Here is a 12,632-nt window from a genome sequence, read left to right on the forward strand (position 1 = left end):
ATTAAGATGTGATTAATTCAATAGCCTTCCACAAAGAACTAGTGGTTAGCTAGTGAGCTGGAAAAGTTGATTAAAGTAGGAAAAATTCCAAGTGTCAAAAAAACGAACAAACAAAAAATGGTACACTGAGCTGGGTATGGTGGTCACACCTTTAATCCCAGCATTTGGGAGGCAGAGGCAGGTAGATTTCTGAGTGTGAAACCCTGTCTGGAAAAACAACAAAACAAAAATGGTACACAGAGAGGTTGGAGATTTAGTTTCAATGATAGAGTGCTCACCTAGCAAGCACAAGGCCCTGGGTTTGGTCCTCAGCTCTGGGGAGGGGGAGAGGGAGGGATGAGGAGGGCATATGAAGAGAGGAGTGAGAGAGAGGAGAGAGAGGTAGCGAGGGAGGAAAAGAGGGAGAGAGGGAGAGGGAAATGGAGAGGGACGGAGGGAGAGACAATTTACAAAGAACAACAGGCCACCCATGGTATCTAACTTGCCCTTTGTAACTCCTCTCTTTCAGTTTTCAACTCTTTCCCTTGTTTTGAGAAAGGGTCTCATGTAGCACTGAACTCCCAGTGAAGCCAAAGATGATCTAGAACTCCTGATCCTGCTGCTTCCATCTCCCTGTATGTGTGTGCCAATTATAGGTGTGTGCCAATACTCCTGGTTACTCTTTCAAGTCTTCTAGTACCTTTTCCAACTTTCTGTATTTCTAACTCATCTCTCAGGCTAACTTGACTACCTAGAATGTATCCTCCCAGCCTTCAGGGAAGGCCTAGTAATCCCTAGAGTGTCACTCTTTACAGAGTTTCTCTTACTCCCAAAGAGAATTGCCCATTTCTTCTTTGTTCCACAGCAGACGTGATACTTTACTTTCTTTCCTATCACACGAAATCAGAAACAAAAAGATGCTTGAAGACAAAGACCATGCTTTATTCACCTCCATTGTCTCAAAATCTAGAATAACTCATTATGTACTCAATAAATATCTAATAAATGGCCAAGAGCCAAATCCAAATAACAAAAGCAAACAAACCAACAAACCCTATGAAGATTTTCTCAACCAGATCATTTTTTATTTAAAGGCTTTCCTGGAACTTCTATAGTTGTGTGCATGCTTCTGATGTATTGTCCCCTTACAATGATCAAATGGGTGTTTGACAAGTGAATATTAAACACATCTGCCACCAGCTAAAATTATTGGCTAACATGGCCAGAGGAACTGTTTCATAAAGAAAACATATAAAGGCAGTAGTAAAACTTGAGCAAACAACACATACACACACAAATGTATGCATGTTCTCCCGTCTTTCAAAATATAGCCCTTATAATGTCGGTGGAATATGAGAGGATTTTAGGTAATTCAAGTGATCTTGGCATAGTTAGGAGTTTAGTTCCATGGTAAAACTCTTGCCCACCATGTGTAAGGCCCTCAGTCCAAACTGTAGAAAGGGCTCAAGTATGAAACAAGTCACAAATATGAAAAAATAAAGCCAGGAGTTGGTGGTGCACTCCTTTAATCCCAGCATTCAGGAGGCAGAGGCAGGTGGATCTCTGTGAGTTTGAGGCCAGCCTGGTCTAGAGGGTGAGTGCCAGGACAGGCTCCAAAGCAATACAAAGAAACCCTGTCTCGAAGAAACAAACAAATATGAAAAAGTAGTTTCAGGAAATAGAAGAGGCAAAGACATCCCTACTGCCACCATACTGATTTATTTCCTTAGTATGATAACTTCATATAATATCCATGAAAAGCTAACTGAAATGTATAAAGCTCATCTTCGAGACCAGCCTGGTCTACAAGAGCTAGTTCCAGGACAGCCTCTAAAGCCACAGAGAAACCCTGTCCGAAAAACCAAAAAGAAAAGAGCTTGCTCCTAACCCAGAATCCATGTCAGGCAGCTATCAACTGCCTATAATTCCAGCTCCCAGGAATCCAACACTCATTTCTGGCCTCCAAGGGCACCTGCACATGTGTGGCAGACACATAACAAAAGTAAAAATAAATCTTTAACCCTGAATCCTAGTTTCTCTCCTGAGTTTCTGAGCAATAATGTAACTACAGTTTGGACATTTCCACATGGACAGTAAATGAAGCCCCTATATCAAACCAATTCCCCAGAATACCAGAGGTACCAAATACTTCCTAAAACTTAGTTTGATCATTGTATGCCCTCAATCAAAAAACTTCACATTGTCCTACCTATAAAATACCATTCAATTCCTCAACACTCAAGACTGACCTTTGACTTCAAAGCATCTTATTATTCCCTGCTGATATATAAAATACTATTCAGTTCCTTAAGTATCTCTTGAATGATCATTCCCAGCTCTCTGCCTTTTATTGGTGTGTTCCTCTCCTTTGCATTACTCTTCTCTACCTCTCACATTCCAGGTCTGGAACATACTAAGTAGCTAAGGATGACCATGGGTTCTAGGTCCTCTTCCCTTCTAGGACTATGAGTGTGTGCCACCAAACCTGACTCCACCTCTGCCTTACAAACCATCTTAGTTAGGGTTTCTATTGCTGCAATGAAACACCATGACCAAAAAGTAAATTGGGGAGGAAAGGGTTTATTTGGTTTACACTTCAGCATTACTGTTCATCACTGAAGGAAGTCAGGACAGGAACTCAATCAAAGAGGGCAGGATCCCAGAGGCAGGAGCTGAGGCAGAGGCCATGGAGGGGAGCTGTTTACAAGTTTGCTTCCTATGGCTTGCTCAACCCACCTTCTTATAGAACCCAGGACCAGCAGCCGAGGGACGGCACCACCCACCATGGCTGGGTCCTCCCTCATTGATCACTGAATAAGAAATGCCTTACAGCTGGATCTCATGGAGGCATTTCCTCAGCTGAGGACTCTAGCCCATGTTAAGTTGAAACACAAAACCAGCCAGTACACAAACCTACCTCTTCACTCAGTGGTTCTAGATCCTTCAGGTTAGCATAGATCTCACCCTCAGTTTTGCTTCCACAGTACACTAACTATATTCCTCTAAAACACACTTTTTGTGTCATTATGCATGGTACAATAAGTTCACCTCATCCAGTGCTTGCCATGGAGTTATAACTCTCATATACAAACTGAACTAAAATGAAAAACTTTTAGTACAGAGCATAAACTACACTCTTTGAATTCAAAGTATACAGTAGGCTGAATAACTAGGAGCCTATTTATCTATGGTGTCCACAAATACCAAATTGATTTTAGCAGCAACATAACTTCAATGAGTTCAACTACATGATCTCTATGGACACTGTATAATCTGAGTGTCTTTTAAAGGCTAGGATAGGTTAACAGCAACTCTCTGTGGTGGTTAGAATGAGAATGGCCCCTATAGGCTCATATATATGAATGACTAGGGAGTGGCACTATTGAAAGGATTAGGAGGTGTGACCTTTTGGGAGGAAGTGTATCAATGGGGGTGAGCGTTGAGGTTTCAAAAGCCCAACCCTGGTCCAGTGGCTCTCGCTCTTCCTGCTGCCTGTGGATCTGGATGTAAAACTAAGCTACCTCTACAGCACCATGTCTGCCTGCATGCCACCTGCTTCCTGCCATGATGACAATGGACTAAACCTCTGAAACTGTAATCCACCCCAATTAAATGTTTTCCTTCATAAGAGTTGCTGTGGTCATGGTGTCTCTTCACAACACTAGAACACTGACTAAAGCTGGGCGGTCTACAGAGTGACTTTCAGAACAGCCAGGACTGCTATACAGAGAAACCCTGTCTTGGGAGTGGGGTGGGGTGGGGGAAAGAACCTGACTTAGAAGTTGAAGAGTTGATATCAGGAGTAGGGTATTGCTGTCCCGTGGTTTCTCGGGTTCTTTCCCTAGCCATCCACCATAGCTTGTTAAACAACTGCAATAAAGCCTCGTGTTATTTGCATAAAAAAAACAAAAAACAAACAAACAAAAACACATCTGCATGTCTCTATTAAACCATCTTCAAATTCCTTTTTAAGAACAAGGAGGGTGGCTTATGCCTATAATCCCAGGACTGTTTCAAGTTTCAGGTCATCTTGGGTACCTAGTGAATTGCAGGACAGCCTGGGCTAAAGTAAGATCCTATCTTTTTGTTGTTGTTGTTTGTTTTTCATGACAGGGTTTCTCTTTGTAACCATGCTGACTGTCCTGGAACTGTAGACCAGGCTGGCCTCGAACTCACAGAGATCCACCTGCCTCTGTCTCCCAGGTGCTGGGATTACAGGTGTGCATCACCACAGCCCGGCCAAGACCCTATCTTAAAAAAAAAAAAAAAAAAAAAAAAAAATTCCATTTATTAACAACCAACACAAAACTTTGTTGTAAATTCTCTACATGAGAACTAAAGATTTCTGCTTTGACTACACAGCTTTTAAGTTGCAACTTACTTTCATTCTGTAGTATGTTAATGGCATCATCCATTATGCAGTCTGGAGAGAATCCTGAAGTCTTTGATAATAATCCCAACAATGACGCAATTTTCAGTCTCACAGATGGATCATTTTCCTAGGAAAAAAAAAAGGCAACTGTGATTTGATGTTCTTCTCTTAGCTATCAAACACACAGGACACAGGAAACTAGGACATTCAAAGATCCAACTATTCTAGGGCTTCATTTCTGAAAAATAACTTCACAACCTCAAGAGCGCTTCACTCTATCAATGTTACACTCAATACTGCAAATGGAAATTTTTATGTCTTCCTGATGTCCTTAACTTCTAAAACTAAAAAATGTGCTCTTACTCCACTCTACACAGAGGCCACAGTCCTTCAAGAAAGCCATTTACATGCCTGTTTCTACTTACTACCCTGCAAGCCTTTGAGGATAGCATACACCCTATTTTAACCCCCGTATCCATGGTGCCTAGCCTAGAAATGAGTACCTTCCTGATTCTCTGCGACATTAACTCATTCTGCAGGCCAACACATCGCAGCTCTTACAAATAATCCCACCAGGTTCTTACCTTATAGTAATGTTCCAAGAGAATCCTGACTACCCCCTCCACGCTTTCTGCCTCAACAGGCTTCCTGGCAAACTGGAGTAGGTACTGCAAAGCATCCGCTGGGGATGTGGCTTTACACAGATCTATGTGGAGAGCAGCAGATTTACTTGGTTTTGTTAGTCTGAGCTTCTTAGTAGCGATTTCCTCCTGCTGTTGCTGTAAGACAGTAAAGAAGGGAAGATGTGAAAACAGTCTGCAAATTTAACTTGGATTCATTTGATGGAAATATTTTTTCCTTTCTAACACACACACTTAGCTATTAGAACTTTAGAAATATGGCAGCATACTGCAACTGAAGAATGGATGGAGAAAATGTGGCACATTTACGCAATGGAGTACTACTCTGCAGGGAAAAAAAATGGAATCTTGAAATTCGCAGGAAAATGGATGGAACTAGAAGAAACCATCCTGAGTGAGGTAACTCAGTCACAGAAAGACAAACATGGTATGTACTCACTCATATATGGATTTTAGACATAGAGCCAAGGATTACCAGCCTACAATCCACACTGCCAGAGAAACTAGGAAACAAGGAGGACCCTAAGACAGACATACATGGTCCTCTGGAGAAGGGGAAAGGGACAAGATCTCCTGAGAAAATTGGGAGCATGGGGGGAGCAGAGAGAGAGCTAGAAGAAAGAGAAGGGGAGAAGAAGAGGGGAAAGGAGGACATGAGAGAGCAGGAAGATTTAGTCAGGGGAAGAATAGAGGAGAGCAAGAAAAGAGATACCATAATAGAAGAGCCATTATAGGTTTTAAGAGAATTCTGGCACTAGGGAAATGTCCAGAGATCTACAAGGTTGACCCCAATTAACAATCTAAGCAATGGTCGAGAGGCTACCTTAAATGCCCTTCTCTGATAATGGGAATGATGACTACCTTATATGCCATCCTAGAGCCTTCATCCAGTAGCTGATGGAAGCAGAAGCAGACACCCACAGCTAAACATTGAGCTGAACTCTGGAATCCAGTTGCAGAGAGGGAGGAATGATGAGCAAAGGGGTCAAGCCCAGGTTGGAGAAACCCACAGAAACAGCTGACATGAACAAGGAGTTGCTCATGGACCTCAGACTGATAGCTGGGAAACTAGCATAGGACTGATCCAGACCCTCTGGATGTCAGTTAGGAGGTCTGGGAAATCTATGGGGCCTAGATTTCTCCCTAGTACATGAATGGACTTTGGGAGTCCACTTCACATAGAGGGATACTCTCTCAGCCTAGACACACGAGGAGAGTGTGGATCCCCCATGGAAGGCCTCACCCTTCCTCAGGAGCAGAAAGGGGGGAGGGGGGGAGGGAGAGGGAACTGGGATTGACATGTAAAAGAAGCTTGTTTCTAATTTAAAATTGATCTACTTACAAGTATAAAATTTTTTTAAACATACGTCTAAAATATGTCTAAAAAAAGGGGGGGGCAGGTGTCGAAGATGGTGAACAGCAGCGGTCATGTGAGCAAGACCAGCGGGAGCAGCACAGGGAAGGGGGCTGTGTCGGCTGAACAGGTAATTGCTGGTTTTAATCAAGTTCGGCAGGAACAGAGGAGCTTGGCATCCAAAGCTGCTGAGCTGGAGATGGAATTGGAGGAATACAGCCTAGTGATTGATACACTGAAGGAAGTGGACAAAACCCGCAAATGCTACCTACCGGATGGTTGGAGGTATGCTGGTAGAACGGACTGTCAAAGAAGTGCTGCCTGCCTTGGAAGGCAACAAAGAGCAGATACAGAAGATCATTGAAACACTGTCACAACAGCTCCAGGCAAAGGGGAAAGAACTCAATGAATTTCAGGAAAAGTACAATTTCAGTCTTATGGGGGAAGATGAGAAGCCAGCAGCCAAGGAAAACTCAGAAGGGCCTGGGGCTAAGTCCAGCTCAGCAGGAGTGCTGGTCTCTTAGGAACTAAAGCCTCTAAATTTTTTTTTTAGCCCCGATTCACACTTCTAATTTCTTTTTATTGTTATTATTATTATTATTATTATTATTATTATTATTATTTTCTCTGCTATTGTAATATTTTTTGTTAATTAAATGTTTTGATCAGAATGCTTTAAAAAAAAAAAAGAAAGAAAAGAAATACGGCAGCATAAGGCCAGTAAAACGGCTCAGTGTGTAACAGTGCTTGCTACCAAGCATGATGATAACCTGAGTTCCATCACCAGAACCCACATGGTGCAAAAAAGAACCAACTCTTACACACACACATAGTTGGACAAAATAAGTAAATACTAAAGAAATGTTTAAGTTTATAAAAAAGATAATCTATCACTCTAGGTTCCTTAAGTCTTGATAAAACAGGCAGGCATAGAAAAATGTCATAATCATAATTTTCTTTACTCTCTAATATATTATTTTAGTGTGGGGAGCAATCATCTCCCTCAAATTTCTTCTATCAGGAAAATTCTAATCAGGAACATTATATAACATGAAAAACAAAAACAGCTTTGAAGTCAAAAGGATTATACACTACTAGCTAGGTGAAGCTTTCTCATCTGTAAGGAGAGCATTCCAATACCATTTCAAGGGGTTATGTGAGAAACCTAAATTATCCTATTTTACTGTATATACATATGATAAGCACTAAACACACACCAGTTCCCTCTACCTCCTCATTTTCATAAAAAAGAAAGAAGCACCTGGAGTACAAATTTTTATTTCATCACTCTATGGAAACTATACACACAAAACTTTAAAGTGGGTTTTTCTGATGGTTGGGTTTAGACAACTGCAACCCCAGCACCTTAGAGACAGAAGCGGGAGGATCTAAAGCACAAATTACTTCTCAGTGTTACTTGGACTGAAGCTGGTTCAAAATCCAGGAATGATTTTTCCCTCGGGGGATAAGTGAGGAAGGGAATAATATCTGCCATTGTCAGTAACATTTTAGGGATCCAGGACTGTTATTTCTGCCACCAAGGAACACATACTAGTGGGGACACATGTACATTGGCAATTACAGCATCGCTGGGTGATGAGATCAAACAGCAGAGCATAACAGAGTGACATGGAAGTAGCAGAAGACACTAACCTCTTGTTGAACTTTCAATCAAGTTTTGAAGCAAAACACAAGGCCACTCGATATAGGATTAAAAAGTAATGCATACATTTTGCGTAAAATAGACAACTACAAAAGTTCAGATATGTGTTTCTACATGGTGTGCTAGAAAAGGAATGTAGGGGAGAAAAGAAGTGACACTATACAGAGAGAGCACACTGACAATTCTGACAGGGGCTTGGTCCTCCTATCTTTAAAAAACTCTGAGGGAGGTTGACGGTGTAGGTGTCCTGCGACTCTCGCCTGCTTTGTCCGGGGCTTGACTTCTGCACCCCTTTAACAGCCCCTTCGGGCTTTGCATATACCCGAGCTTGTCACTGAAAGTAGGGAACAAGAGTTAGGAGGGATTCTGCCACCAGCTGAGGACAGTATGCAAATGTAACCCGACTTGGCACGACTGAGCTGTGGGGATCAAAATAAGATAACAGAGAAGAGAGTTTGTAAAACTATACAACACTTTGTTTCTCCTAACAATTGTGTTATTTGTTTTGTTTTGTTTTCGAGGGGGGCTGGGAGTGTGACTCAGAGGTAGAGTGCTTGCTTAGCACACTTAGGACCTTGAATTCTATACCCAGAACGATTAAAAAAAAAAAGTCAGACTACACATGGAAGAGCGGCCACGACTTAACACACCCCCCAGACGTGCAGCCTGAGAGCCTGAACGTGAGTCGGTCACACAAGCTAGGGACCTATATGGAGAACCGCCTGGGGTGAGGACAACATTCCCGCGCCGACCGGTCCACAACCGTTCCTGTCCGAGCTTACCTGAACCACTTTGGTGAACTCCTCATACACTCGCTTTTTAAGGTGCGCCGCCATGGCTGCGCGGGCCCTCTCGGCTTCCGTACTCCCTGAGAGAGCCGAGGAAACCTTTCTAGCCAACCGAACCCCGCCTCAATCCCACAAGGCAGTGGGGCTCCTGGATAGAGAGGCCGCTTCCTGAAGCTCGACTGCCCAGTCGTCCTGCGAGTCGATTGGCTGCCTCTGCTCCCGCGGAGCCGGAAATCTGGGCGCGTCCTGAAAGCTGGGCGGTCCAGAGCCGGAGGCAAAACCGGGCGCCGTGTGCTGGGGTCTGAGCCGAGGTTCCTCTCTTCTTTGGAGGTTCCTGCTAGAGTCTTAGTTCAAACTCTCCCCTGAAGTTCGTTTTACTTCGCTCCAGTAATTCAGGAGTTACCAACCAACAAGAAATATCTGGGCGGTGGCGGCACGCGCCTTTAATCCCAGCACCTGGAGGCAGAGACCGGTGATTTTCTGTGACTTCAAGACCAGCCTGGTCTACAGAGTAAGTTCCCAGACAGAGTGGTTACACAAACACTGTTTCGAAAAAAACAAAGAAAAAAAAAGTAAAACAAACAAAAGGAAAACACGATTCCATTTTTTCAACCACATAAATAAACAAATAAAGCTAGCAAGTAAAAAAACTTATTGTAGAATTAACGAAAGGTTTAAAATCACTTTCCTCAATGGTATTATGTAACTCTAAAGATTTAAGAATGCTAGTGATCCACTCGGGGCCAAGCCTCTGTCAGAGCTGTCAGTGAATTCCTCCTATCTCTGTAGAAGAGACCAACACTTACTCTAATAGCTGTGGAAGAGCGAAAAGAGTCTTGAGTCTGAGGATGAACTCCAAGGCTCTGATGCTTGAACAAAAAAACATGCTTACAAGGGAATGAGATAATACAAAAACAAGAACAGCCCGTAAGCGAATTTATTTGGCACTGTTGAGTTTTACAACCTACAATGTGGGATATTTAGGGGAGGAAACAGGAGGTTTGTAGGTATAGAGGACCCAAAACATGTAAAAGGTTTCCTTCCTTCCTTCCTTCCTTCCTTCCTTCCTTCCTTCCTTCCCTCCCTCCCTTCCTCCCTCTCTCTCTCTCCCTCTCTCCTGGAACTCCCTCTGTGCTGCCACCACCGCCGTCCGGCAAAAGATTATCTTTATCCTATAGTCTAAATGGAAAGGCAGATACCTAAGTAGATTGTTAGCAACCAAATTGTGCTGGATAAAGGAATATGGTTGGGAAGGATCAACTTTCCTCGTGAGGATTTTTCATCTAATTTAAAAAGAGCACATTTTCATTGGGTGGTGGTGGCACACGCCTTTAATCCCACCCAGCTCTCGGGAGGCAGAGGCAGGCAGATCTCTGTGAGTTCGAGACTAGCCTAGTTTACGGAGCGAGTTCCAGGATAGGCTCCCTAGCTACACTGAGAAACACTGTCTCAAAAAACCAGAAAAAAAAAAAAAGAAAGAAAGAAAGAAAGAAAAGAAAAAAAGAGTACAGAAAAAGGTAGCTTCTCAGAATTCAGAGACAACGAAACATACAATGTGTCAAAAGAAATAATTAGCAAACAGTACTTGAATAAATATTAGCTGTTCTTACCGTTCTAATATTTGGATATCCTGTCAAACCCAAGTTGCTAGTAACTAAAACCACTAGCTGGATGGGTTTGTACCTGTACTCCCAACCCCAGGAAGACTGAGGTAGGAGGGTCTCTTATGGTCTACCCTGAGCTTAAGGTAAGCCTGTGCTAACCATAATTTTATGTGTTAAATTAAGAAAAACTGAAACTAGTGATTCAAGAAATGAATATAGTCAAAGTATAATCACATGTTATTGAAAATGCCATACTGAAATCCATTTGTTTGTATGCCAAATGCAAATAAAAAAACAAAAATAAAACAGTGTGTGCTGGCCCAAGTCTGTAATCCCAGCACCCAGGAGGTAGAGCTAGGAGAATCTGGAATTCAAGGCCATTTCAGTATATAGTAAATTTAAGGCCATGCTACAGATGGGAAACAAAGCAGTCTCAAAATAAAATGAGTAAATGAATAAACACTTGCTTCAACACATAATGATATACTGAGATTAATATGGTATCCATGCAAAGATGACACATGCAAATTCATGAAGCATTCCATATTTTTAAAGCAGCACCTAAGCAAAAGCTAAAGGTTTCAGCTCCTCAAATTGGTAGAAAAAACTAAATTAACAGGTGAGATCCTTGTGTGCATGAGAGGTGTGTCGATGGGTGGTTGGCAAAGCCAGAGGTCAATATTGGGTGTCTTCCTCAACCAGTTCCACCTTACTTCTTGAGACAGTGTCTCTCACCGACCCCTGAACCTGATGCTGTTTTGGCTAGACTGACTCTGAATCCCAGGGGCAGAAGTGTGGATCAGTATCCTCAGCACTGGGGGGTCAAAGACAAGCAGAGCCCTGGAGCTTATTGGCAGTCAGCCTAGCCAAATTATAACCCCCAAGTCTAGTGAGAGTACCTGTCTCAAAAGCACACGCACATGTGTGCACACACACTCCTCTATAAAAAGCCATGCTAATGAATACTATAGAAGGGATGTCATTCACACATCAAGCTTTAGTTACCAGAGATTGGCAACTGGAACTGCAGCGAACCAGAGTAAACTGTGAAACTGTGAAGTAATCCTTCTCTTCCACCAGCTTCCACTTCTACCCTGACATATCTCTGAGAAATGTCTCTAGAGCTTGCCACCCTCGTCTATATCTTCAATTATCTTGTCACAGATTTATTGTTCTTTGTCTAAAACATATAAAAGCATCATTTCTTTGGACTTTCTCTCTCTCTTTCTCTCTCTCTCTCTCTCTCTCTCTCTCTCTCTGTGTGTGTGTGTGTGTGTGTGTGTGTGTGTGTGTGTGTGTGTTTATATGTGTGCACTCTCAGCTAAGATCCTGCTGCTAGCTCTATGTGTAACGCTGGCGGTGTGACTTGGACTCTTCTTTCATTAAGAGCTAGGGTCATCTGGGCGTGGCACACACCTTTAATCCCAGCACTCAGGAGGCAGAGGCACGATGATCTCTGTGAGTTCAAGGCCAGCCTGTTCTACAAAGCTACTCAAAGAAACCCTGCCTCTAAAAACCAAGAGAGTGTGTGTGTGTGTGTTTGGGGGGGGGGTCATCTGGGTGTGGTGGCACACACCTTTAATCTCAGCACTCCAGAGGCAGAGGTACACAGATTTCTCTGAGAGTTGATATCAATCTGGTTTATATAGGGAGTTTCTGGCCACTCTGTAAGACCTGGGTCATAGAAAAGTAGACTCCATCTTCCCAGCCTTATAATTTTGTTTGGCATTAAAAGCTGCCCGCAGAATGTGACAGATGTAACCCTATAGTATATTTAACTTAAGCATTAATGTGCCCCTGCCCTTTGGAGAAAGACTTTGTTATACTATCCCAGAAAAAAATCTGCCTTCCAATCCATGGGAAACAGTTGTATCACCCTGAAATAACTCCAAGAATTGAGGGATACACTAGTTTTATTACCCCATTATGTAAAGTAAATCTGCTCCTAGCCTCTCAGCAGATTTGTAAACATCATCAAACAAAGCTGTCAGTGCCATTTGCTCAGAAATGCCAGAATGTCTCCCAACAGTTTGTTACAGTTAGCAGAGCTAACTGATTTGCAGTGAAATAAATCTGCCACCACAGAGTGCTTGTGGGATGGAGGGGAAGCTCCGTGGATAGGATGTGTGTCTATCATGTATGAAGCACTCTGTTCAATCCACAGCATCCCCCAAGGAACCAGGTATGGTGGCACATGCCTATAATACCAGCATTTGGGAGGTAAAAACCAG

At 42.8% G+C, this 12,632-nt stretch overlaps 1 protein-coding gene and 1 pseudogene across 1 annotated transcript in view; one reads left to right on the forward strand and one right to left on the reverse strand.

The window, feature by feature from the left end:
- The window catches only part of Ints4 (integrator complex subunit 4), a 70,246-nt gene extending 61,401 nt beyond the window's left edge, over positions 1 to 8,845 (reverse strand). Inside the window, exons 1-3 of the mRNA XM_027407684.1 lie at positions 8,792 to 8,845; positions 4,936 to 5,130; positions 4,361 to 4,478 (exon numbers count right to left, since the gene is read on the reverse strand). Of these exons, the coding sequence (XP_027263485.1) occupies positions 4,361 to 4,478; positions 4,936 to 5,130; positions 8,792 to 8,845 (367 nt within the window). The remainder of the gene's footprint in view (positions 1 to 4,360; positions 4,479 to 4,935; positions 5,131 to 8,791) is intronic.
- LOC100767309 lies at positions 6,402 to 6,882 on the forward strand (annotated as a pseudogene).
- Positions 8,846 to 12,632: the final 3,787 nt, after the last annotated feature.

Source organism: Cricetulus griseus, chromosome 3 (genome assembly GCF_003668045.3).
Source record: "Cricetulus griseus strain 17A/GY chromosome 3, alternate assembly CriGri-PICRH-1.0, whole genome shotgun sequence".
NCBI classification, from domain to species: domain Eukaryota; kingdom Metazoa; phylum Chordata; class Mammalia; order Rodentia; family Cricetidae; genus Cricetulus; species Cricetulus griseus.